This window comes from Trichomycterus rosablanca, chromosome 6 (genome assembly GCF_030014385.1).
Source record: "Trichomycterus rosablanca isolate fTriRos1 chromosome 6, fTriRos1.hap1, whole genome shotgun sequence".
Classification (NCBI taxonomy): domain Eukaryota; kingdom Metazoa; phylum Chordata; class Actinopteri; order Siluriformes; family Trichomycteridae; genus Trichomycterus; species Trichomycterus rosablanca.
In genome coordinates, this window is record NC_085993.1 from 14,607,137 (window position 1) to 14,633,601 (window position 26,465).

General features: G+C 40.8%; 1 protein-coding gene and 1 non-coding gene across 8 annotated transcripts in view; one reads left to right on the plus strand and one right to left on the minus strand.

The window, feature by feature from the left end:
- LOC134316300 (potassium voltage-gated channel subfamily KQT member 2) overlaps window positions 1-26,465 on the minus strand; it is a 70,022-nt gene that overhangs the window by 34,520 nt on the left and 9,037 nt on the right. For all 7 annotated transcript variants that reach the window (XM_062996643.1, XM_062996641.1, XM_062996639.1 and 4 more), the window contains exons 2-4: window positions 6,600-6,690; window positions 4,854-4,980; window positions 4,374-4,549 (exon numbers count right to left, since the gene is read on the minus strand). In XM_062996643.1, the coding sequence (XP_062852713.1) occupies window positions 4,374-4,549; window positions 4,854-4,980; window positions 6,600-6,690 (394 nt within the window). The remainder of the gene's footprint in view (window positions 1-4,373; window positions 4,550-4,853; window positions 4,981-6,599; window positions 6,691-26,465) is intronic.
- On the plus strand, window positions 8,811-8,919 carry trnah-gug (transfer RNA histidin (anticodon GUG)). The gene is made up of 2 exons: window positions 8,811-8,848; window positions 8,874-8,919. It is a non-coding gene; the product is annotated as a tRNA-His (tRNA).

Here is a 26,465-nt window from a genome sequence, read left to right on the forward strand (position 1 = left end):
GTCTAGTGTATACAGTTAGCATATAGTTAACAAAGTCATCATAAATTTTCTATGTTAATGCTGGACCATATAGCAACTTATGCCAACTTCACACTACACGACTTTCGGAGTTGCCGGGTCGCTGTACAGTTCACACAACACAACTGGATGTCTTGCACTCGGGAGTCTTTTAAGTCGTTGTGGTTTTCACACTACACGACTGATCGGCGATAGGGGGTTTCACACGACATGATCTATCACCAGGATGAGTTGGTCTGGTCTCCCAAACTACGCTTTGTCAGAAAAACAAACGCGAGAAGTGACGAGGGGTTTAATAAAACCGTGCCCAAAAATGCATGTCAACAATAATCCAGTAGATTTGGCAACACGACCAGCAGGGATTGTGTGTTCTGTAGTGAGTTGGAGGTTATTAAATATTCTTTTGCAATGCAGCGTTGGCATTATGGTTTGCATGGATGATAAGGTTACAAATACTGTAAAACTTGAGTGTGTGCTGATGTATTTTGATAGACACTATATAATGCCCCTGTCTCACGTTTTTACACCCCTCCCCCGGGTTTCCAAACCCCGTATCTCGCATTATCACTGGCTGTAGTTCGACACTGCACTCACTGCCAGTCGGCAGACTGATCCAGATATCTAGCATGCTTGATATTTTCCTCAGTCGATCGGCGAGCTGCTCGGATCGAGTTGTTGAACAGTTCACACACAGCGATCGAGAGCCGAGTTTAGATCCCCGAGCGAACACAGAGTTGCTCCCGAGCTGCCACATCTAACAGCAACCAGTCAGCGAGCGAAAATTAGGGCAAAAATCGTGTAGTTTGCAGAAGGTTGTAAAATACAATTTAACCTCTTAACATCTTCACAGTAATAAAGTTGGTGACTTTTCTGTGCGCAAAAAAATAGGGGTAGTATGACTGCAGCCATCAAAAATACATGCAACTGTGGTCTTTTGCCAGAGTCAAGAAAAAAAGGCATCAGTTTTTACCAAAATATGTCTCAATAGTCAGTTATAAACCAAGACCCACCAAAAACATGACTGGCTACAAGCTAGCTAGATACCACAATGCTACTTTTGAATATGGTGGTGGTATCTTTACTTTAACAGATAGCTTGCTGGTTAACTTCAGGACAAGTATTCAGGGATATATTGCTGTCGGCTAAACAGGCAGTCACGAATAAGCAGGATGGTGTAATGGTTTTAAAATGAGTCATTCGGTCAGTGTGGTTTCTATAAATAAACCCCAGAGACATTGCTGAAGTAGATTGTTCAAATGTTTCCAAGTTGTGGCCCATCTGCCTTCTTTGAATTGTACAAGCTTGCAGATGCCAGTGATTGTCTGATGCCACTGAATTTACATGGCAGACATTAACGCCATTTATGTAAGATTACCTTGAATATCTGTAAGGCTGTGTACATCTGTTCAATGTGTTTATGTTCTTTGCAAACCGTCCTTGAATATAGGAAAGGTGCTATATAAATAAAAGTGATATTAATGATGATGAATTTGTATATTGTAGCGTTTCTACGGCGTTGAAGACGAAATGGGATGGGAAATCGGCTCTTTTCGTGACCATGTGGACAAACATTAATTCACACACATAGACATTCATACCACATATACATAGCCACACAGCTAATAACTGCACAGCCCAAAACCCAAAGCCATCTGCTGCATTACTCAGCACAGCCAACCCCATTTCCAGTGCTGAATAACACGGTCACGGTGGATCTTGTAACCATAGCCGCAAGTCCTTCTGGGTAAAGCTCCGCCCCCTTCTAAGCCACAGCAGCGGGTCGCTACACAGCTCCCCCCTCAAAGGTCAACCGTCCCGGTGACCCAACTAAGCCATCCCCCAATGAAGTCCCCATTTTGGAAGTTCTGCTCACCCACCCCCAGTTTGAAGAGATGGTGCGCTGGGTAGCCCGGTGCCATCACTCGCCGCAGTCATCACACCAGCTGCCGTGCCGCTGCCTCCACTCACCGCATCATCTGGAACACTGGCATGCCGCACCGATACGGTCCGGCGGACGTGGTCCATCAGGACGAGCTCTACACGCTCAGGCTCCCTGACCGCCGCCCAAAGCCACCAGTCTCTCACAGCCTCAGCAGTTCATGGACCAGCGCACCCGACAGCAATCCAGCTTCGCTTCCTCCGTACCGAGCTCAGCAACACCAGCGTAGCGTCATGATGTCATCTTGCCGCCAATCGCCCGTTCCACCGGATATTCGTCGTGTCCAAATCAAGCCCCACAATGTCCCCCAGGATGGTGCACCGGGTGGCTCCATGTCCACACTCATCTCGCCAGCTGCCGAGTCGCTGCCCACTGCTCATTTGGGCCACTGGCATGCCGCACCGATCTAGTCCAGCGGGCGCAGCTAAATAAGACAAGCGCCACACGCTCTGCACGCTCCGTCTCCCTGCTCGCCGCCCGTAGTCGCCAGCCTCTTCAGCCACCAGCAGTTCATCTGGGCCAGCGCACCCGCACAGCAAACCCGCGTCAACTCCAGCCAGCCACCCCGAACACCAGTCTATTCGCCAGCCCGCTGCAGTCTTTCGCCGCTAGCTCTGCTAGACACCTCGCTGTCATGCTTGTCCATCCAAGCGATATTCCGTGCCATCGCTCCACTGTCATCGCCACTGCTGCTACACTTGAGCTCCCGTCAGGTTTGCTTCTTCTTCGCCAGATCGTCTTCTCGCCGTCCGCCAAGGGTTCACCTGTTGAAGAAACTTAATTTCTTCTGCCATTGCCCTAGTCCAGGGCACCTGTATCCCACTTCTGACACCAATGTAGCGTTTCTACGGCGTCGAAGACGAAATGGGATGGGAAATCGGCTCTTTTCGTGACCATGTGGACAAACATCCATTCACACACATAGACATTCATACCACATATACATAGCCACACAGCTAATAACTGCACAGCCCAAAACCCAAAGCCATCTGCTGCATTACTCAGCACAGCCAACCCCATTTCCAGTGCTGAATAACACGGTCACGGTGGATCTTGTAACCATAGCCGCAAGTCCTTCTGGGTAAAGCTCCGCCCCCTTCTCAGCCACAGCAGCGGGTCGCTACAATATTTTTAATAATTATCCCAGCGTAAAATCCATTTAAAGCTCGTCTTTAGTAACCACTTTATTCTGATCAGTGCCATGTGTACTATTAATTCTTTCTGACACAATCCAAGGTGTTCCAATCTAGCCTTCTGTCTCTGGCTGGTTAAATAATAGGTTGAGGTGAACCAAATCCAATCTAAAGCAAGCCATCCATGGCTCCAGCGTTGTCTGTCATGCTCCAGATCCATTTTATTGGACATTTAAGCAGGATATCTGATTAGAGTGTGAGTAGCTCCACAGACCCTATACAATAGCTTATACTGCATGTTCTGTCAAGCTCAACTTTATCGAAGTAAAGCAAGTTAAGTTTGACAAATGTTATTTAATAGAATGCCTGCTAGAACAACATCTGTTTAAACATGTGGGCATTTTTTTTCAAGTAGCTTCTGAGTTTGAGCATGTGGTACAAAATATTACAAGATCGGTCCTAAGAAAGCAAGGCTGTAGCATTTACGCAAACCAAATCTAGCAGGAAAGCTAGGGGGGTCCTAAATTCTGAAACATTACTGCTTTGTAAACAACAAATGGTAATATGATGAATCCTACCATAGTATACTTTTTTTTGGGGGGGGTTGGGGTGCATTTTGAGCATATCTGAATGTTCCCCCCAATATATACCAGGATTATACTGAGGAAAGCAACTAAATATGGAAGAACAATTTAAAAAACTGCCGTAGGCTTGAATATTTTTAAAAAGTACTTAGGGAGCTCAGGTGGGTGGCGCAGCGTGATAAGTCGCTAGCACACCAGCGCCAAGATTATGAGGTTCGAGTCTCGGCTCTGCTATCAGTGGGCTGGGCGCCCTCTAACAGGCATAATTGGCTAATGCCTGCAGCAGACAAATTGGCTTCCAGTCTGCTAGGGTGGGAAATGACCGGATTTAACAGAGCGGTGGGTCTGTGAAAGGAACCTGGTTGCCCAGGGCGCTTGCACAGCGTTGGAGGAGCGCAGATGTCGGAGCATGGCTCTTCTCGCAAGAAGCCAGCCTCACACGGAAATCCACCGATGTGTGGGTGTATAAGAAGTGATCAGTCATTTAAGTCACCCCCACTCACACTAGGGGTCCTGAATTGCAATGGCTCAAGCTCAAATGCAGGAAATGGACCATGCGTGTTTCAAATAATACAATTTACAATGCTAAAAATATACATTTACATTTTAAAAAGTGCAGCAGCTGGTGGGGTGACACCCTAGTGTCTCTAGTAAACGAAACGCTCCTGTTTTTAACTAATGTTGATTAATGCTTGTTACCTTGCTGTGAGCATAGACAACAGAGCCCAGAAGTTTCCAAGTTCCTCCACGGCGGTCCATACGAATCATGCGAAGAATCTGGAGGAAGCGAAGACTCCTGATGGCCGAGGTGGCAAACACATTCCCCTGTGTGCCAGCTGCCAGCACTGAGATGGAGGCAATTAGCACCATGACGTCTGCGGCACAAAAACATTAGAAGTGATTATGGGAAACTGTGGGTGTAAACTGCACTGATAATATTATAAACAATCAAATTATGCATAGTAGGAATGTAGCAGTTCAACAATATCATTAATCATTCATTCTGTTTGTAGGAAGTAAATCAAATGTAATTATTACACAACAATATGCTTTCATAATTACCCAAAGTTACATTTGTGATTAAAAAATGTCACATACACCATGATGTAATACTTTTATTGAAATAAACACTGTATTAATATGATTATATTATGAATCTGTAGAAAGTTGTTTGCTTACCTATGACACAAAAAGGTTTGCGTGCAAATTTCAGTCTGCCTCTCCATCCTCTGTATCGACAGCAACATCCAGCTGACCATATTCTTACAATGTATTCCACTCCGAACACAACAATAGTCACAATTTCCTATACAGACAAACAACAGAAAGCAGAAAGCACAACACTTATATATAATCTACAACACAAAATGTGTGTAAATAACTATTCATTTATCTTGATATTTCAATAAAAACATCTGAATGCCACACACATTTTCATTTATAATGAATCTTTGACATTTTATCTCTGACGTAATACTTATAGACTGTCAGTCATTGGTGGTAAGTAACCAGCTAATGTGCTACTTTCCTTTTTAGTCCCAGTGTTAGACATGCTATACTTATTAAGAATGCCTAATAATTAAGGCTCTACCTAATTCACGGCAGAGAAAATCGCATCACGGACCATGTAATTAGCCATCTCCCGTGAAATCAGTCACTTCCTGTAAAATATGCAATTTGCGCTCTGAAAGTCAAAATTTAAGGTTTGTGTTTAGCCATTTATTATTTTTCAATCGCGTAGCATCATACTGCATCATAATTAAGTGTAAACTCTAAACCCTTAACTCTAAAGACGCTCGGTTACACAGGGGTGGGGGGGGGGGGGGTGGTTGTGGTGCTGGAGCCTATCCCAGCTTTGCAATGGGTGCAAGGCACACAGTAACACCCTGGACGGGGCGCCAGTCCATCGCAGGGCAGACACACACACACACCCCCATTCATCTATAGGGCAATTCAGTGTCTCCAATTAAACTGACTGCATGCTTTTGGACTCTGAGAGGAAACCGGAGTTCCCGGAGGAAACCCATGCAGACACGGGGAGAACATGCAAACTCTGCACAGAAAGAACCCGGACCGCCCCGCCTGGGGATCGAACCCAGGACCTTCTTGCTGTGAGGCGACCCACTGAGCCACCATGCCGCCCTTAGACAAAACTGAGTTTGGAAAACTCCCAGCCGATTCTCTGGAACCAGAGAGAGGTGTGTAAAAACACGGACGAGTATTTACGTATACGTGAAGGTAGGCTGTGCTGTGTACTGTAGCTTCCACTAATTCTATTATTCAATTATGAGTGTTTTTTAAAGACTGTCGTGAAATGTGCCACTTTTGTTTAAAAATCCGTGAAATCTGTGATTTTTACAAAACTAAGAGCATTTCCCCGTGAATTTAGTAGGGCCCTACTTATAATAAAGCAACCATGTACCCATAATGAAATTTGGAAAATCTGACCTTTAATTCAGCTCATCTGCATTGGATCTCAAAAAATCTTAATTCTATTTAAGTAGTAAAAAGAAATCTTAATTCAATTTGAGTGTTGAATACCAAAATACAAAAACAAAAAGGGCAGTTTTAGCCTAGTGGTTTAGGTACTGGATTAGTAATCAAAAGGTCGCTGGTTTAAGCCCAACCACTGCCAGGTCGGCACTATTGGGCCCTTAAGCAAGGCCATTAATCCTCAATTGCTTAGACAATATTCTGTGCTGTTAGTCGCTTTGGATAAAAGCGTCTGCTTAATGCTTAAAATGTAAAATAAGTTTTTGCACTTTTGTTTAGGAGGTAAACAGTTACACATAAATGGTAACTTACCACAAACATACAGCATCAACAATCTAATAAACACCAGAAAAATTTACATACTCAAAAAATTTAATGTTTTAAGGATGGAATTTTCAGTCTGCCTGATTGGTGCTGTAAAAAATTCCTTACCAATATATACAAGGCATCTTCAGAACTCTTTTCATACTCCTTGATGGTTGAGAACACAGAGAGAATCAGACAGGAAAACACCAGCAAAAAACTGAAAGAGAACAATACATTAAAAAAATAATTTTAATATTTAAAATTCCTGCTTCCTAAACTGGAGCATGCAAACAACAGGGTATTTTTTACTTATACATTTATTTCTCTGCTTTAAATAAATTGCCTTCTTCAAAAAGAAATCTATACATCTTTTATGTTCATGTGTGTTTACTTCTATGGGTAACTGGGTTTGCTCTCACAGCATGAACAAGGAAATTGGTAGATTGGCTACTATAAATAGCTAAGTATGTGAATAAGTAAGTATGATCCTTTGTGATGGAATAAAAATTATGTCCAGGGTGTATTCCTGCCTGGTGCCAACTTTCTCATAATGCTTTCTCATAATGGCATTCTTGTCATTTAGGATGTTCACTGTACTAGTGCTGGTATAATCTACTCAGCAAAAGCTAACACAGAGCAGATACATCTGAAAGCATCTAATTAAACATATTACTTGTCCTTCAAATGTCTTTATAATAGTGTTTAAACACGTCTATCACAGCAGGAGCTCCGCTGCAGTTGTTAAAGTTTCCCGGGAGATTGAATAAGATTTGGTCGAAAGTGCTGAGCTGGTTGGTTCGACAGTGATGTCCCACTGCAGGATATCAGACTCCCACAAACCTGCTACAGCTCTCTGCAGCTGCTCGTCTCCTCTTTCCTGTGATCGCATTAATGAAAACCCAGGGCGAGGGAAAAGACGATGCAGTATATTGACTGAAATACCATAATCTCCAGTTACAAGGCTACAAAGCAGTACAATACACATTACTGATGCATGCGAATAGATACTGGATCCCTGAAAAATCAAATTTTGCTTGCAATGCACTAACTAGGACAGATGAGAACTGTCTCAGATGTAGAACATTAGGGACAGTGTGTCACAGCACTTGTACATATATTTTTTTTATTCCACCTTTTGGGACAACTACTCAAAGCAGCACTTCTGTTATTCATCAGGAGCATAAAGAAAAAAAGCATACTGGGCATACAAAGAATTTCTTCAACCTTTAAGCCCACGAGAGCTGCAGATGGATTCAAAATCAATCATATATTTATATAACAGCTTGTCTGTAGGTCAGTAATGTACTGTTGTAAAGCTTAGAATATTCACTTTACAAAAAAGAAATCTGGGAAGGAACTGTCTAGTGAATCCCTATACAGTGCAGATAATACACAAAACTATGTTTGTTTCCATTATGTTACTCCTTCTAATTTAGTCCTTTCTGAATCAAAAGCCTTACGAATTTGTTAATGCAACTTCAGCTGGAAAGACTCTTGAAAAAATAATACACATAAACATATTTATTGATTTGGTGTGAGTAATAAAACATTCAATTTCTACAACTGCTGGTGCAGTTCCTTTTCAATATCTTGTTTGTCTTGTGCATGGTCTGGAGAATCCTTAGGGTTATTTTTAGCTTGTAGCTGGATGGAACTGTAATGTGCCAACCTGCCTGCCCATGTTGACTGGTAGAGGGCATGGATTGACAAATTAACTAAAAATGCAGCTATTTTTAAATGGTACTTCAAAAGCGTTCTGCACCTGATTAATTGTGTTTTAACTGAACACAAGGGAAAACCCTTTTATAAGCCGCCTTTAAAAGTGCTGGGTTCTTGTTGCCTTCTTGTTTGTCTGTGTCATTTTCTGCTTTGCCGGACTGAAGGTCTGACTCGAATGCCTGACTTGGGTGCAAGTCAGAAATACACACTTGCAAGGATGTCAATAAAGCTTTATAGTAAAAGGGTCTAAACTTTGGAGCAAATGTTATAGTTTCTCTGTTGTTCTATTATCTGTGAGGAGTTTCTCTTTTCATCTGTGTAGGTATCCTCCACATGCTTTGGTTTCCACCCACCTCCAAAACATTTGAAAGAGTTTTCAGTAAATGTGCACTGTCAATTGTTTATTCCTGTGTCCAGAGTTCGCAGATGGTACTGGTAAGAATCAAGAGGATATAGAATAATAAAATCTAAATACACCCATGTTTCTAATGTTGTGCAACCTGAGTATTGTCAAACCTTACTGGAAATTATTGTTTTTTATGTCAATATTATTTTATTTGTAAAATAAATAGTAATAATAATTGTGATGCCGTGCATGTTTACATTGCTTCATCTCAAGTTAGGACGGCCGAGCGGTCTAAGGCACCAGACTGTGAAGTGTGAATGCTTCCCTAATGAGGGTTCTGGTCTCCAAATGGAGGTGTGGGTTCAAATCCCACTCCTGACAGTGACCTTTACTTCTACTGCATTTTGTTGCCTTGTACATAGGTAAGGACAATAAAGTTGAAGTCGTATGCATCTTATCACCTACACTTTGAAGAGTGCAGTGCAGCTCAGCATTGTGTATGTAGAGACACACCCTGAGGGCACTCTTTTCTCATCTCTGTGCAGGTGCCATCAATCAGCCGTAACTGCACCAGTCATGAGAGAGAGACCCCATCCGGCTTAGACCCGCCCATATCTGAACAACAGGCCAATCGTTGTTTATGTGGCTGCTCAGCCCAGCCGGCAGGCAGAGCCGAGATTCGATACGATGTATTTGAGACCCCAGCTCTGGTTCCAGCGTGTGTTTCTACCGCTGCGCCACCTAAACGGCCCCGCAGTATGCAAAGCTCCGTGTAATGCGCCGTTTGGACCAGTAAATACGTTAATATTGGAATCCACACGCAGGCTACAATTGTGCGCATTTTAATTTAGGACAGTAAATAAACATAGACTAGAATGTGGAACTAAATTGATTTAATACTTTAACTGTTACAGTTTACCTGATCATGTTTAAATATATATTTATATATTTATGTCTTGATGCATCTTAATGGAGGAATGGAGCAGATCTGACACTTTGTCTTTAACTTTGCTTTTTCTAGATCCGACTCTGATTAATTTTGCACAGGAAACTGAAGACCTTCAAACAAATCAATACAAGGTAGTGGGCACAGCCAAGGAGGATCAATTTGCCCAAATACCGAGAGTTTGCACACAAACAGACTTGTGTATGCGAAACATAATACCAGTAAGTCAAAATTGTTCGCATAGTGCCAAAAACATCATCCACAGTTTTCTACATGCATCCACTATAGCAGTTCCTGCTGAACAGAGGTGTATGCAGAGTGTGCTCTGACCTGCCAAGCAGCTTCTAAATTTAGACTGTCAACCCAGAACAACAGATCAGGCGTCAATATTCTAGAAGACAAAGTGAGGAGGAAGATCCACTGTTTTAGCCAGTGAGATTAGAAGTAAGAATCTCTTTTTTTGTGTGTGTATGCTGCCGCAAAATATATAAAGATGCCTATGACAGAAAGTAAAGATATACTTAAATGAAATGAATTAAGACTTATTCCAAATGTGTACATTTTTCTTAAGTACAATGTTAGCTAAAAAAACACAGGGACTACACTATATGGCCAAAAGCACAGAAGGGGGGCTTAGACCACCAGTGAACATTTTTCTTGGTTCCAATGGTTGCAAATATACTAACCTAAACAATCTTCTCTATAGTACATCAAATTTTCATTTCCAAAGTGATCTGAGCATGTACTTCGATGGAAAGAATTAGACTCAAGAATCAGACCCTAGGAAGTCCATGGTTATTTTAGCAGAACAATGTCAGGCCTCATTCTAAGTGTGCTACAACAGTGCAGCTTCATAGACACATCGTGGGTGCGTGACTGGCCTGCCTGCAGTCAAGGTCTGTCTCCTACTGAACATGTATGGTGCAAAATGAAGAGGCGAATCAGACAACAAAGACTATTGGGTAACTACTAAGCAAGTCTTGTTTTAAGAATGGGAAAAAATATATATAATTTATGTAAACATCAATTAATGGAAAACATGATGTAACACAGTGGTAACACAAATCCCAGATTCCTAGTCTTATTGCATTTTATTGCACTTTTCAGAGGATGTGGTTTGTATATAAAATAAACTCACTTACATTTGCACTTGGGAATCTTGTTGCAGGTTAACTGTGCCTCTGTGCACAAAGAGGAGTCCATAAACCGAGCTAAACCTACATCAAGCTCTCACCTCAACCCCAGTCAACTCTTAAGGGATGAATTAGAACATCGATTGCAAGCCAAGTCTTCACATCTTTATTAGTGCCTGATCTCCCAAATGCTCCTTTAACTGAACAAGCACAAGCACATTCCAAAAGCTTGTAGTAAAATCTATCTTGAAAAGTATGGGCTGTAACAGATGCAAAGGAATGGAATATCCAACAAGAACCAAAGGTACTTTTTCATTTCTATTCATTTTCATTTTTACCAACGTGTTGTCCTGGTCAGGGTTACAATGGGTAACCCTGGAAACACTGGGCATGAACACCCCCTGGACAGGGTGCTAATCTATCATGGGGCTTCGGCCGTCCCACCAAAACATCCCTTATTCTCAGATCCCAGACAAAGCCAATCATGTCTGTTCCACACCAGCCAAAAGCACCAGTGAGATTCAAACCCGGATCTCAATGGTGCTGAACGGCCATCTAAAATACAAGAAGATTTTTTAAAATATATTAAAAATGACTGACTTTGGCCAGAATCCTCACCTTCAGTTATTTTCTGTGAAGAGTTTTCTTCCAGTGTCTGTGCGGGTATAGGTACCATGGGTTCCTGTCCATCTCCCGAAAAGTAGCCAGAAGGATTATTGGATAGTATGACTAGCTGCTCTAAATTGCCCCAAAACTCATAACTGCCCTGATCAGTATAAAGCTGTGATTGTTATTAATAAAAAAAAATTTAAGATTAATTTTAATCACATAAAATTTTAATCCCCAACTGAAGCAAATCACAGAGAATGCTTCTAAATTGTGGTTTTAAAAACTTTAAAAACTTTAAAAACGTTTAATCAATCTGCACCCCTGCTGGTGGGCAAGGTGGGTTGGCATAATACACAAGTATGGTTTAACCTAGGTGTGCCAGAAATGCAAATATTTTAATGCATAATCTATTAAAAACACTACACCAGTCATGATTTTCTGATTTTCTTAGGTCAGCATTGGCAAGAGTATACTACATGAATCTTAATTTATGAGGTCAGGCATTGAAGGACAAGGAAGTCTGGCCTGCAATTGATGTTTCAGTTTATTCCAGGTTAGGGCTCTGCACCGCCACAAAGCTGGAAGCATATAATTATATTTTTATTTATTTGATTTTATACAGCTGTAAATGAAGACTTAATTAAAAGCAACATCTAGTCTGCAAAAAACTTACAGAATGACCTAAAAAAGCTGCTAAAGAATGTGGAATGTTTTACCATCTGTGGTGAAATTGAACCTTGATGGTAATTAGAATAACAGCAATACAATAATCCCAAGCACATTCCCAAGTCAATCAAAGCTTGGTTAAAGAATCATATTACATACAGTGACCCTTCTTAACCCCCAGATTCAAATCCTATAGTAAATCTTTGGTGGGATTTGAAGAAAGCAGTTGCAGCATGAAAGCCATCAAACTTCAGTGAGCTGAAAGCAAGAGAAGAGTAGCAGCAGAATCCACAAGCAAGGTCTTGAAAGCTTACTGAAATTAATTATTAGAGGTTATCAGGGCAAAAGGATGTTCCACCAATACTGAGGCTGGGGGTTATATAATAGTGCACATAGACATTTGTCAAGAAAAGTATACACTGATCAACCATAATATTAAAACCACCTCCTTGTTTCTACACTCATTGTTCATTTTATCAGCTCCACTTACCATATAGAAGCACTTTGTAGTTCTACAATTACTGACTGTAGTCTATCTGTTTCTCTGCATGCTTTGTTGGCCCCCTTTCATGCTGTTCTTAAATGGTCAGGACCCTCACAGGACCACAACAGATAAGATAAAATAGGACACAGCAGTGGATAAGACACATAAGTCAACAGTGCCCCATGGGCAGCGTCCTATGACCACTGATGAAGGTCTAAAAGATGACCAACTCAAACAGCAGCAATAGATGAGCAATCGTCTCTGACTTTACATTTACAAGGTGAACCAACTAGGTAGGAGTGTCTAATAGAGTGGACAGTGAGTGGACACGGTATTTAAAAACTCCAGCAGTGCTGCTGTGTCTGATCCACTCATACCAGCACAGCACACACTAACACACCACCACCATGTCATTGTCACTACAGTGCTGAGAATGATCCACCACCTAAATAATACTTGTTCTGTGGTGGTCCTGACCATTGAAGAACAGGGTGAAAGCAGGCTTAAAAGGTATGTAGAAAAACAGATGGACTACAGTCAGTAATTGTAGAACTACAAAGTGCTTCTATATGGTAAGTGGAGCTGATAAAATGGACAGTGAGTGTAGAAACAAGGAGGTGGTTTTAATGTTATGGCTGATCAGTGTATGCTTTTCATTTATACTCAAAATTATGTCAAATTATGTTATAAAAATTGCTTTTATTTATCAATAAATATTCTTTTCTTGTTGTATATTTTCATTTAATTCAATACACATCACAATAACACATTTTAAAGTGGGGGAGGTTAAATATTTCTGGTTGCAATGGTATGTTGTTATGCCCTGTTTTTTGTAACTATGATTACATTAGTAATTTCTAGACATATAAGAATATAAGAATACTTATTCAGTACAATAAGTGTTTCAGTACAATAAGTCACATTAAGATTTGTGCTCTGCCACATTCCATAGTAAATAACGGCACAGCAGCGCAAAAGTGATTTTGCCACTTCCTATGTGAATGCGTCCTTACTGAACTCACTAAGAAATACGGTATTCCAAGATCAAGCATCTCCACGATTAAGAAGCACAAGGAAACAGTAAAGAAGTAAAGATAAAGTGCAGGTTTAATTGTTTTTTTGTTGTTGTTAATTTTTAACTGTTTTTAATCATATTTCAGTGTTTTTTAGATTATATTTGTGTTATTTTCAATGTATAAGTTTCAAAAACAACCCTATTATTTTACATTAGCCTAAAATATATGCAGTTCCACTATGAAACACATTAACAGGTTTCCCATACTGTACATCCTTATGGAAAAAAATACCTTGAAACTCAACACGTTTAAACTCGACGCCACTCCTAGAACCAATTGACGTCGGTTTCAAGGTACCATTGCAATCAATTCAGCCAAATACCAGACAGTCTCCTAGAAATTTACATTTTTGGGATTGTAACCATATCCGTCATCCGACATCACTCTCCCATTCACTTCTATCACATCTTCTATTTCTAGCACACATAACTGTAAAGCAGTGACCACTGACTGTAGGATCATGAGAAACTCTTAAGGGCTGTTGAGGCACAACATAATGTCTCATAACGGACTCTAAAAATATACACGTTTTGTTTATGCAAGTGAATGCAGTTTCTAAACTTATTTTCCACATCTCTACTTCTCTTCATCTCCTCCAGCTCTCCATATTACAGTCGCTCCCACTGGCCCTCAGGCTCAGTCTGATGTGAGCAGACAGCCTGGAAAAAACACTTCCCACTTAGCTAATGCTGCAGTGAACTAGCAGAGGCAGAGCAGAGGGAATACGAGTGCTGGAAAGGTACAGGGAGCAGAAGGTGTAGAACAAAAGGTATAGGATCAGAGCAAGCTTCAAAGAGAAAAATAAAAAGAAACACAAAGTAAGAAATAGAGTAGGACACATCAAAGAATATTATTCTACAGTATGCTATCTGTGAAACTACACTATATGGCCAAAAGTATGTGGACACCTTACCAAATATCCTCTAAACCCTTTCTGCAATAGGAAGGCTTTTTTGTTAAAAATGTTGGAGAGCACCAATAGAAAGGCCTGTCTTGTGACGTCAAATGATGTCTCAATTCATCATAAAGGTATTTAGCAGGATTGGGATCAGAGTTTGGTGCAGGCCACTGAAGTTTCTCATTAAACCATATCTTAATGGACCCTGCATGCTGGAACAAGAAAGGACCTTCCCCAAGCTGTTGCCTCAAAGTTAAAAGTTACATTATACAATGTATCCTAAATGGGTTTTATGTACTTTCCCATTTAAGAAGCACATACTAAAAGTACAATGTTTGTACCCTAAATGCCAAGTTCACACTACATGACTGGATCTCTTGCAAATCTGGAGTCTTTAAAGTTGTTGTGGCTTTCACACTACACGACTGATCGGTGATAGGGGATTACACACTGTTTTGTCACGAAAACACATGCGAGAAATGACGAGGGGTTTAATGACACCATGTCCAAAAATGAACGTCAATAGTAAGCGAGCAATCAAAGTTGTTTGTGTGCTGATGTAAAAGCAAGGAGGAAAAATAAATGAATCAGAGTGGATTGAGCTACGCGACCAGCAGGGATTTTCTGTTCTATAGTGAGTTGGAGGTTAATAAATATTTTTTGCAATGTGGCATTGGTATTATGGTTTGGCGTGACCGATAAGATCACAAAATACTGTACAGCTTGTGTGTGTGCTGATGTATTCTGATAGAAACTATATTATGCCCCTGTCCCACGTTTTTACACTCCTCCCCAAGGTTTCCCCACACCCCTGCGTTCTCATTGGCTGTAGTTCCACGTAGCACTTGCTGCCACTCGCAACCTGCTTGCAACGCCTTTCACATGTAACGATTTTGAGTCAGCGACAGGTCCAGATATTTAACATGCTAGATATTTTTCTTTAGTCAAGCTCTCGGCGAGCCGCTCAGATCAAGTCATTGAACAGTTTACACATAGCGATCGAGAGCCGAGTTTCGATCCCCGAGCAAATGCCGAGATGCCTCCGAGCTGCCACATCTAGTGGCGAACAGTCGGCGAGCAAAAATCAGGGCAAAAATCGTGTAGTGTGAACTAGGCATAAGAGTACCAAAAAATGTTAGTACTTCTATTTCTCAGTCTACTTTGTTTTTTTAGTCAAAACTGGACTATCTGCATCAAACGGGTATATAAATGAAAGTGTAGCTCATTACATTATATTAGCAATGGTAAGATTTTTTTTCTGACAATTACAGGTTTGAAAGATAAAAAGAGAGTCTAAAAAATCAAAAAAATCTGTTTAATTCTAAACATTTTATATGACAGAGCATAATCTGTGTATAGTTTTAAATATATATAATATATATACAGTGTATCACAAAAGTGAGTACACCTCTCACATTTCTGCAGATATTTAAGTATATCTTTTCATGGGACAACACTGACAAAATGACACTTTGACACAATGAAAAGTAGTCTGTGTGCAGCTTATATAACAGTGTAAATTTATTCCTCCCTCAAAATAACTCAATATACAGCCATTAATGTCTAAACCACCGGCAACAAAAGTGAGTACACCCCTTAGTGAAAGTTCCTGAAGTGTCAATATTTTGTGTGGCCACCATTATTTCCCAGAACTGCCTTAACTCTCCTGGGCATGGAGTTTACCAGAGCTTCACAGGTTGCCACTGGAATGCTTTTCCACTCCTCCATGACGACATCACGGAGCTGGCGGATATTCGAGACTTTGCGCTCCTCCACCTTCCGCTTGAGGATGCCCCAAAGATGTTCTATTGGGTTTAGGTCTGGAGACATGCTTGGCCAGTCCATCACCTTTACCCTTAGCCTCTTCAATAAAGCAGTGGTCGTCTTAGAGGTGTGTTTGGGGTCATTATCATGCTGGAACACTGCCCTGCGACCCAGTTTCCGGAGGGAGGGGATCATGCTCTGCTTCAGTATTTCACAGTACATATTGGAGTTCATGTGTCCCTCAATGAAATGTAACTCCCCAACACCTGCTGCACTCATGCAGCCCCAGACCATGGCATTCCCACCACCATGCTTGACTGTAGGCATGACACACTTATCTTTGTACTCCTCACCTGATTGCCGCCACACATGCTTGAGACCATCTGAACCAAACAAATTAATCTTGGTCTCATCAGACCATAGGACATGGTTCCAGTAATCCATGTCCTTTGTTGACATGTCTTCAGCAAACTGTTTGCGGGCTTTCTTGTGTAGAGACTTCAGAAGAGGCTTCCTTCTGGGGTGACAGCCATGCAGACCAATTTGATGTAGTGTGCGGCGTATGGTCTGAGCACTGACAGGCTGACCCCCCACCTTTTCAATCTCTGCAGCAATGCTGACAGCACTCCTGCGCCTATCTTTCAAAGACAGCAGTTGGCTGTGACGCTGAGCACGTGCACTCAGCTTCTTTGGACGACCAACGCGAGGTCTGTTCTGAGTGGACCCTGCTCTTTTAAAACGCTGGATGATCTTGGCCACTGTGCTGCAGCTCAGTTTCAGGGTGTTGGCAATCTTCTTGTAGCCTTGGCCATCTTCATGTAGCGCAACAATTCGTCTTTTAAGATCCTCAGAGAGTTCTTTGCCATGAGGTGCCATGTTGGAACTTTCAGTGACCAGTATGAGAAAGTGTGAGAGCTGTACTACTAATTTGAACACACCTGCTCCCTATGCACACCTGAGACCTAGTAACACTAACAAATCACATGACATTTTGGAGGGAAAATGACAAGCAGTGCTCAATTTGGACATTTAGAGGTGTAGTCTCTTAGGGGTGTACTCACTTTTGTTGCCGGTGGTTTAGACATTAATGGCTGTATATTGAGTTATTTTGAGGGAAGAATACATTTACACTGTTATATAAGCTGCACACAGACTACTTTTCATTGTGTCAAAGTGTCATTTTGTCAGTGTTGTCCCATGAAAAGATATACTTAAATATCTGCAGAAATGTGAGGGGTGTACTCACTTTTGTGATACACTGTATATATACATACTGTATATATATATATATATATATATATATATATATATATATATATATATATAGGGTGTGTGTAAGTACTCAGGAGGAACACCATGGTATAAATGTGTCTCTCAGTAGTTACTCAGTGACTGAGTGGGTGTGTTGGGTTATACTGGTGCCCTTGCCTTGACACTGTGGTTTGGCTGCAATTCCATTTAAAAACCAATGTCAGCATTCTCATTAATTTGTAATGCAATCACTAAAATAGAAGGAAACACAGAGGAGAGGAGATGAGAGGAGAGGAAAAGGAAGAGGATAAAGGAAAAGGAAAGCAACACCCCTGCACCATGCTGCACAGCTGGGTGAGATTTTGTTGTAGCAATTTTGTATTTTGTTGTGGCAGTTGTAGCCTAGCAGTTAAGGTACTGGACTAGTAATTGAAATGTCACTGGTTCAAGCCCCACTATTGCCAGGTTGCCACTGTTGGGCCCTTGAGCAAGACCCTTAACCCTTAACTGCTAAGACTGTATACTGTCACAGTACTGTAAGTCACTTTGGATAAAAGTGTCTCCTAAATGTAAAATGTGTACATTTTGTCCAAGAGGTGTATTAGTTTTTGTTGGTGCTGTTGTTTTTTTGCAGATGTAGCAATATTTTTTGAAAGTCAGTGGTTTTCTCTGTTGAGTCCTTCCATTAACTGCATTTCTATATAGACAATAATAATAATCATTTTATTTATAGCGCCTTTCAAAACACCTAAGGACACCTTACAAAAGCAAGAAAGTAACAGGCCTTAATAAAATTAATACAATAAAATAAAAAAAATCGATACAAACTCACCCATAAAATAAGTACAATCTCTAAACAGTCAAATGTAATCACTGCTAGACAAATATTAGGGGTAGTAGTACCAATCACGTTCGAAAGATTAGTAGTAGGCTAGCTTGAAGAGGTGAGTTTTAAGTTGGGATCTAAAAGTAGAGAAACAATCGATAGTATGGATATGGATTGGGAGGGTGTTCCAGAGAGAAGGGGCAGAGTGACTAAAAGCCCTCGCGCACATAGTCGACAGGCGGACAGAAGGAATAAAAAGCTGGAAAACTGAGGAAGACCTAAGAGTGCAGGTGGGATTGTAGACTTGGAGTAAATCGGAGATGTAAGAGGGTAAAATCTCAGCAGGTAATTTACTGGTAGACATAAATTTAGTTATTAGACAATTCAGCATTACACACTCTTTTTTAAAGGATATCCATGCCTAGAGGAAGTAGCCATAGCACTTAATCTTCCATATTTAAAAAAGCTTGCCTTTTTAAGATTAATAAACCCTAAATAATATCCAGCCTTTTTTGGGGGTCTAAGTTGCCTAGGGGGTCATGCCTTATTCCTCATGATCTTTGAGTTTCACATTCACAGGCGTGACTAAGTAGTTAGGATGTTTGAAATAGTATTTTTTAGGTCTTTATCACACATCCTGACTAGTTAGTCAAGGCTGTGAATGTGAAACTCAAACAAGTACAATACAATTTGTATGTTATTTGTTGAATTAAATTGTGCTTGTCTGGGACAGTGGTAGCCTAGTGGGGAGAGCTTTGGACTATCAGTCGAAAGGTTGATGGTTCAAATCTTCGCAGCCACTGTGGGCCCTTGAGCAAGGCCCTTAACCCTCTCATCTCCAGGGACTCCGTACAATGGCTGACCCTGCGCTTTGACCCCAGCTTCCAAACAAGCTAGGATATGCGAAAAAAGAATTTCATTTTACTGTACACGTGTGTCTGTATATATGACAAATAAAGACATACTTTTCTAATCTATTATGACTTTGGTGCTAATCAGATCACAGCTTGTTATAACTAACATAAGATGTATTTATTAGTAAGGGGAAATGAACACTGTAAGTTAAGCCCTGCTTTTTTTTTACAACCCCCACCCTTTTTACTAAAAACGCTTTCTGATGATTGTGCCACTGAGCAACAGGTTTTAAATCAATACACAATATTGACTGACAGTATTGACAGTTTACTCACATGCAGTTTTGTACGACTTGTTTTTTAGAAAGAAACAAGAAAGCTGCCAACTGTCGTCATTCAAGGACATGAGAAGATTTTAAAAAAGATGTAGGTTAATAAAACTTTAATGTTTCTAATGATGCATTAAATCTTCTTAAAGAGCTTTGAATCCACAATCTCCCTACTTCACCACTTACTAGTCACAATAGATCTAATTTAAAGTGGAACACTACAGTTCAGGGTTTTGTGAAACAGAGACAATGAGTTTCTCTTTACCATGTCTATTCTTCGCTTCTGACTACATAATACAAACAATTTGTCTCCTTGACAGCGCTTTTAAAAGGTCAGCGGCAAGCTGCATCAAAGTTCAATCACATTGAACTTTGAGCGCCACATCAAGCTGTGCAAAGAGCGGCAAATCTATGCAGTGGTAGCGCTCAAATTAGCACAGCATTAAGGTAAGTGGTCCTTACTCACTCCATGGGAAACAACTGCACAGAAAGCACAACGATTTTGCTCCACATAAAGTGCAGCCTTACTTATATACAGTCACATACACCGATCATCCATAACATTAAAACCACCTCCTTGTTTCTACAGTACACTCAGTGTACATTTTATCAGCTCCACTTACCATATAGAAGCACTTTGTAGTTCTACAATTACTGACTGTAATCCATCTGCTTCTCTGCATGCTTTGTTAGCCCCCTTTCATGCTGTTCTTTAATGGTCAGGACCCCCACAGGACCACCACAGAGCAAGTATTATTTAGGTGGTGGATCATTCTCAGCACTGCAGTGACACTGACATGGTGGTGGTGTGTTAGTGTGTGTTGTGCTGGTATGAGTGGATCAGACACAGCAGGGCTGGAGTTTTTAAATACAGTGTCCACACACTGTCCACTCTATTAGACACTCCTACCTAGTTGGTCCACCTTGTAGATGTAAAATCACAGACGATCACTCATCTATTGCTGCTGTTTGAGTTGGTCATCTTCTAGACCTTCATCAATGGTCACAGGACGCAGCCCACGGGGCGCTGTTGGCTGGATATATTTTTGGTTGGACAGTAAGTGTAGAAACAAGGAGGTGGTTTTAATGTTATGGCTGATCAGTGTACATCTTCCATATAGTCTTTAAACCAAAATTCAAAGACAAACACTTTCTAAACGAATGATTCATTAACCAACACAGGAATCCCAGAAGTCTTTCAATGCTCACTTTCCTGCAGGTGATTCATAATCCAAGATCTCTCATTTCTACAGTATACTGTTCCTGGGGTGTGAAGCGATACTGAAAGATCGTGTTAATTCTCCTGGGACATTTTATATGAAAAAAACTGATACATTTTTTCACCACAGCATGTGTGCACAATGTCAGAAAATGTAACATAAGCACTAGACAAATGATCTGGAGGGAATTATGGCTCACCAAGCTGACGAAACTTTGTCACTGCTTTCAAGGCAGGCATATACATAAAAGTGACAGCTACCGAAGAGGACTGTGGTTTTGTAATAATGTCATAAAAACAGCTATTAAAGAGTCAGGATTATTGCATTTATCCAACAACCAATAGAACCAAATATATGATATGGCCAAAATATATAAAAAGCTTTTTCCCCCTCTACTTTTTTAGTTCCAGTATTTAAGCCACACTCATTGCTAATTGGTCTGACATTTACATTTTTGGCATTTAGCAGACGCCTTTATCCAAAGAAACTTACATTACAGTTACAGTAAAACGTCTGAACAGTTGAGGGTTAGAGGCCTTCCTCAAGGGCCCAACAGCAGCAACCTGGCAGTGGTGGGGCTTGAACCAGCAACTGTCTGACAGGTATACAAATTAATTATTAAAAATAATAATAAATTAAATGCATCCAATTTTATGGCTGCAGTTTGGCAAGGACCATGTCCTGATTTAATGGGTCTGGTGTGTCTGACTTCACAACTGCTTTTTTATAAATGCTCAGACATGCTGCTTGTGAGGCAGGAAAGGCCAGATGGGACATGTCCAGTCTAGGCGACAGAAAAATACAAAGGGAGTATTTTTATTTGAAAAATATCAAAGGAGGAGTGTGCAAGCCTGTGACCTTCCTCAGCCAACGGCAAAGATCGGCAAAATGCACAGAGAGATTGAAGCATCTAAATTAGGTGCCAAGCATTTTTACAGACAACATACAGACATCAAATTGCCATTTTTTTTTCTTTTATGTGTTTTCTCTCCTTTTTCTCCCGACTTTTTTGTGCGTCCAATTGCCCGATTGCTTCCTCTCCACTAATGCCGACCCCCACTCTGATTTGAGGAGAACAAAGCTAACCTACACCCCCTCCGACACGTTGGCAGCAGCCATACGCATTTTGTCACCCACACTAGACAAGTGCATACAGTGTATCACAAAAGTGAGTACACCCCTCACATTTCTGCAAATATTTCATTATATCTTTTCATGGGACAACACTATAGACATGAAACTTGGATATAACTTAGAGTAGTCAGTGTACAGCTTGTATAGCAGTGTAGATTTACTGTCTTCTGAAAATAACTCAACACACAGCCATTAATGTCTAAATGGCTGGCAACATAAGTGAGTACACCCCACAGTGAACATGTCCAAATTGTGCCCAAAGTGTCAATATTTTGTGTGACCACCATTATTATCCAGCACTGCCTTAACCCTCCTGGGCATGGAATTCACCAGAGCTGCACAGGTTGCTACTGGAATCCTCTTCCACTCCTCCATGATGACATCATGGAGCTGGTGGATGTTAGACACCTTGAACTCCTCCACCTTCCACTTGAGGATGCGCCACAGGTGCTCAATTGGGTTTAGTCCATCACTTTTACCTTCAGCTTCCTCAGCAAGGCAGTTGTCATCTTGGAGGTTGTGTTTGGGGTCGTTATCCTGTTGGAAAACTGCCATGAGTGCCAGTTTTCGAAGGGAGGGGATCATGCTCTGTTTCAGAATGTCACAGTACATGTTGGAATTCATGTTTCCCTCAATGAACCGCAGCTCCCCAGTGCCAGCAACACTCATGCAGCCCAAGACCATGATGCTACCACCACCATGCTTGACTGTAGGCAAGATACAGTTGTCTTGGTACTTCTCACCAGGGCGCCGCCACACATGCTGGACACCATCTGAGCCAAACAAGTTTATCTTGGTCTCGTCAGACCACAGGGCATTCCAGTAATCCATGTTCTCTGACTGCTTGTCTTCAGCAAACTGTTTGCGGGCTTTCTTGTGCGTCAGCTTCCTTCTGGGATGACGACCATGCAGACCGAGTTGATGCAGTGTGCGGCGTATGGTCTGAGCACTGACAGGCTGACCTCCCACGTCTTCAACCTCTGCAGCAATGCTGGCAGCACTCATGTGTCTATTTTTTAAAGCCAACCTCTGGATATGACGCCGAACACGTGGACTCAACTTCTTTGGTCAACCCTGGCGAAGCCTGTTCCGAGTGGAACCTGTCCTGGAAAACCGCTGTATGACCTTGGCCACCATGCTGTAGCTCAGTTTCAGGGTGTTAGCAATCTTCTTATAGCCCAGGCCATCTTTGTGGAGAGCAACAATTCTATTTCTCACATCCTCAGAGAGTTCTTTGCCATGAGGTGCCATGTTGAATTTCCAGTGGCCAGTATGAGAGAATTGTACCCAAAACACCAAATTTAACAGCCCTGCTCCCCATTTACACCTGGGACCTTGACACATGACACCAGGGAGGGACAACGACACATTTGGGCACAATTTGGACATGTTCACTGTGGGGTGTACTCACTTATGTTGCCAGCTATTTAGACATAAATGGCTGTGTGTTGAGTTATTTTCAGAAGACAGTAAATCTACACTGCTATACAAGCTGTACACTGACTACTCTAAGTTATATCCAAGTTTCATGTCTATAGTGTTGTCCCATGAAAAGATATAATGAAATATTTGCAGAAATGTGAGGGGTGTACTCACTTTTGTGATACACTGTATATGCGAATCAGCCTTGTGTGCGGAGAGACACACCCTGATCAATGCACTCTTTCCCTGTTTCTGTGCAGGTGCCATCAATCAGCCTGTATCAATCAGCCATCAATCAGTTACAAGGAGTCCCTATCCGGCTTAATACCCCACCCCTATATGAACAACAGGCCAATTGTTGTTTATGTGGTCGTATGGCAGGGCTGAGATTCAATACGATGTATTCGAAATCCCAGCTCTGGTGTGCTAGCCTGTGTTTTTACCAAATTGCCAATTTGAAATTTTGATGACAAGGTTTCAGTTAAAATATATACCATGAGTTTCATATGACTTAAAGATAAAAATAATTGTTTTTTAGTTTTCAAATAACGTTTAAAAAACAAATTGTGTTTCCTAACCATCTGTGTTTTTGATAATGTTTGCATACAGTTTATCACTGCTCCTCTGACTTCTCAAAATACTGCACACATCAGATGGCATTTTCCTAGTTTGGCAGTAAGCGCTCTAGTGTCACTAGATTTGTGCCAAAGATCACAAAGGCAACTGCTGTGGGTCTTAATTAGGTAAAACCAGGACTATATCAATCATTATTGATACATTACTAAGCAGCCCTTGCAGTATTTTCTTTGATTTTAAAACCTAGAAAGCTGCCTTGGAAGGGGAGTGTGGTTCAGTTTTTTTATTTATCGTTAAGCCATAATGTAGTATAGTGTTACTGCTAATGTTTGTTCTGTCTGTGTCAAGCTAAAATGATGAATGGCTAATTGTCATTTAAATGCATTTCAATAATATATATTTGTAAACATTAAAAATGAAAATGCCTTAGTACACAGGAGTGCCATAAATATTAGCCACTAAGCAACCACTCTTGACTGGAAAAGCATTTATTCTCTACTTTTTAGAGCACAGAGAAGTCGTCATACATTTGTTTGTTATTAGGATTTTAACGTCATGTTTTACACTGAAAAACTGGTTACATTCATGACAGGAACGGTAGTTTCTTATTACACAAGGTTCATCAGTTCACAAGGTTATATCAAACACAGTCTTGGACAATTCAGTCTCTCCAATTTACCTCTTTGGACTGTGGGAGAAAACCGGAGCACCCGGAGGAAACCCACGTGAACACGGGGAGAACATGCAAACTCCACACAGAAAGGACCCGGGCCTCCCCACCTGGGGATCGAACCCAGGACCTTCTTGCTGTGAGGCGACAGTGCTAGTCGTCATAAATACATATATTACGTAAATACACTATATTGGCTAAGTATTGGGACACCCCTTTTTTAAATCATGTGTTTCAGCCACAATAGTTGCTAACAGGTATTATGAATCCAACTTTGCAGCAACAGTTTAAGGACATATTTTGGTCCAGCATGACTGTGCCCCTGATATTTCCTAATGTATAAATATATATTAATAAAAAATATAAAAGTGTTTTTTAAATAAAGTATTAATATCCAGCTACCCATTCATCCATCCATACATCCCAGATCTAGATGTTGTCTCTGCTGTGGTATTAGCTGTTATGCAGAATCAGACTATCATACATCAGCCTGGCTTCAGTTGATGGACTGGTTCTAAGTGGTTACATGGGGATGTAGTGTTAGCTGCTTCATTACACATTTGGCCTACAGACTACAGGCAGACTAATGATAATGTCAGTTTTCCCATTCCCACAGCTGCTACTGCATTTACCGCTACCAATCACCAATCATGGCAACCCATAAAGATAGATTAAAATCTCAGAAAAGAGAAAATAAATGAAATGGATAAATGAAATACATTTATTGTATAAGCAATAGCCCCAGGGATAGACAGCAAGTTTATTAGCTCTATTATTATACTAATTATGAGGCAAGCAACAAAGCATGTAGCCGTAAAATTAATACCATATCCACTGTGACACAAGAGACATTATCAGTTCTGCAGAAAGAGTTAACATTTCACTCCCTACATAAATCAGGTACAATAAGCTTTACTGTCAACTGAGCAAACTGAATCTTTACTGATTATCATTTAAAAGCAGGTATTTATACAATATTTACATAGAAAGAGCAGTGATTCTAGCAAGAGATAACACATCAACACGCACAACAATGAGATGAACCAAATCCTTATTCCCTATAGTCCAGCAAGAGCAAACAGTTTAGAGAAAAAGCTCAGTGGAATAGCAGTCACCTGGTAACAGCGGTACAGTTGCCAGAGGGACCGAAATCCCACTGACAGTAACAGCTGCACACACAACAGAGACACATGATACGTTCAACTGAATGTTCTTGCGCTGTCAACAATCCAAACTCATCCCTCCATGAACCAAACATTCATACCGAATAAAGAAATAATTCGTCTCGCTCGACTTGATCCTCCACCCAGGACTCGAGGAAGACAAGCATCAAGGCTGTTCTCTGTTCTAGCGCCGAAGTGGTGGAATGAACGTCCTCTGTCTGTCCGAACATCTGAGTCTCTTGCTGTCTTTAAAAAACGATTAAAAACCCACCTTTTTACTAATCACTTAGGCTGACTTGTACTTATTTACTAACATTTTGTTCCATTCTTTCCCATTTCCAAAAAAAAAAAAAAAAAAAAAAAAAAAAAAAAAAAGGCACTTTGGTTCTAACAGGTTTTAGCAGATTTATGTTCTTCGACTGTTGTTTACCTAAACTTGAGAAATGAAATGTTCACTATAGAAGCACTTCTGTAAGTCGCTCTGGATAAGAGCGTCTGCTAAATGCTGAAAATGTAAAATGTAAATGTAAATAAAGATTTACAAAGGATGCCTGACCGGTGCTGCTTCAAATTCTAACACACACACACACACACACATTTTTGTCTAAAAATTGTCATAATACCAAAAATCTCAGATCGTGTTACAATTGCTGCAAATTCTGCAGAAAATCATTCAAGTTTTCACCATGTGTTCAAGCCCTGATCAGAACTAACTAGCTGTTTATAGTGTGATGAAAAGAGCATTTGTCTGTAGCAGAAACATGTAAATTTTTATTAAATGTAACAAATTAAAAAAAAAATTTAAACCGACCTATACATAGAGACCATAACAACTATTCCCAGTTTCTCCAGCCACTGGCCAATAGTAGAATATTTATTTGTATTTTTTTTAATATAAGGACAATC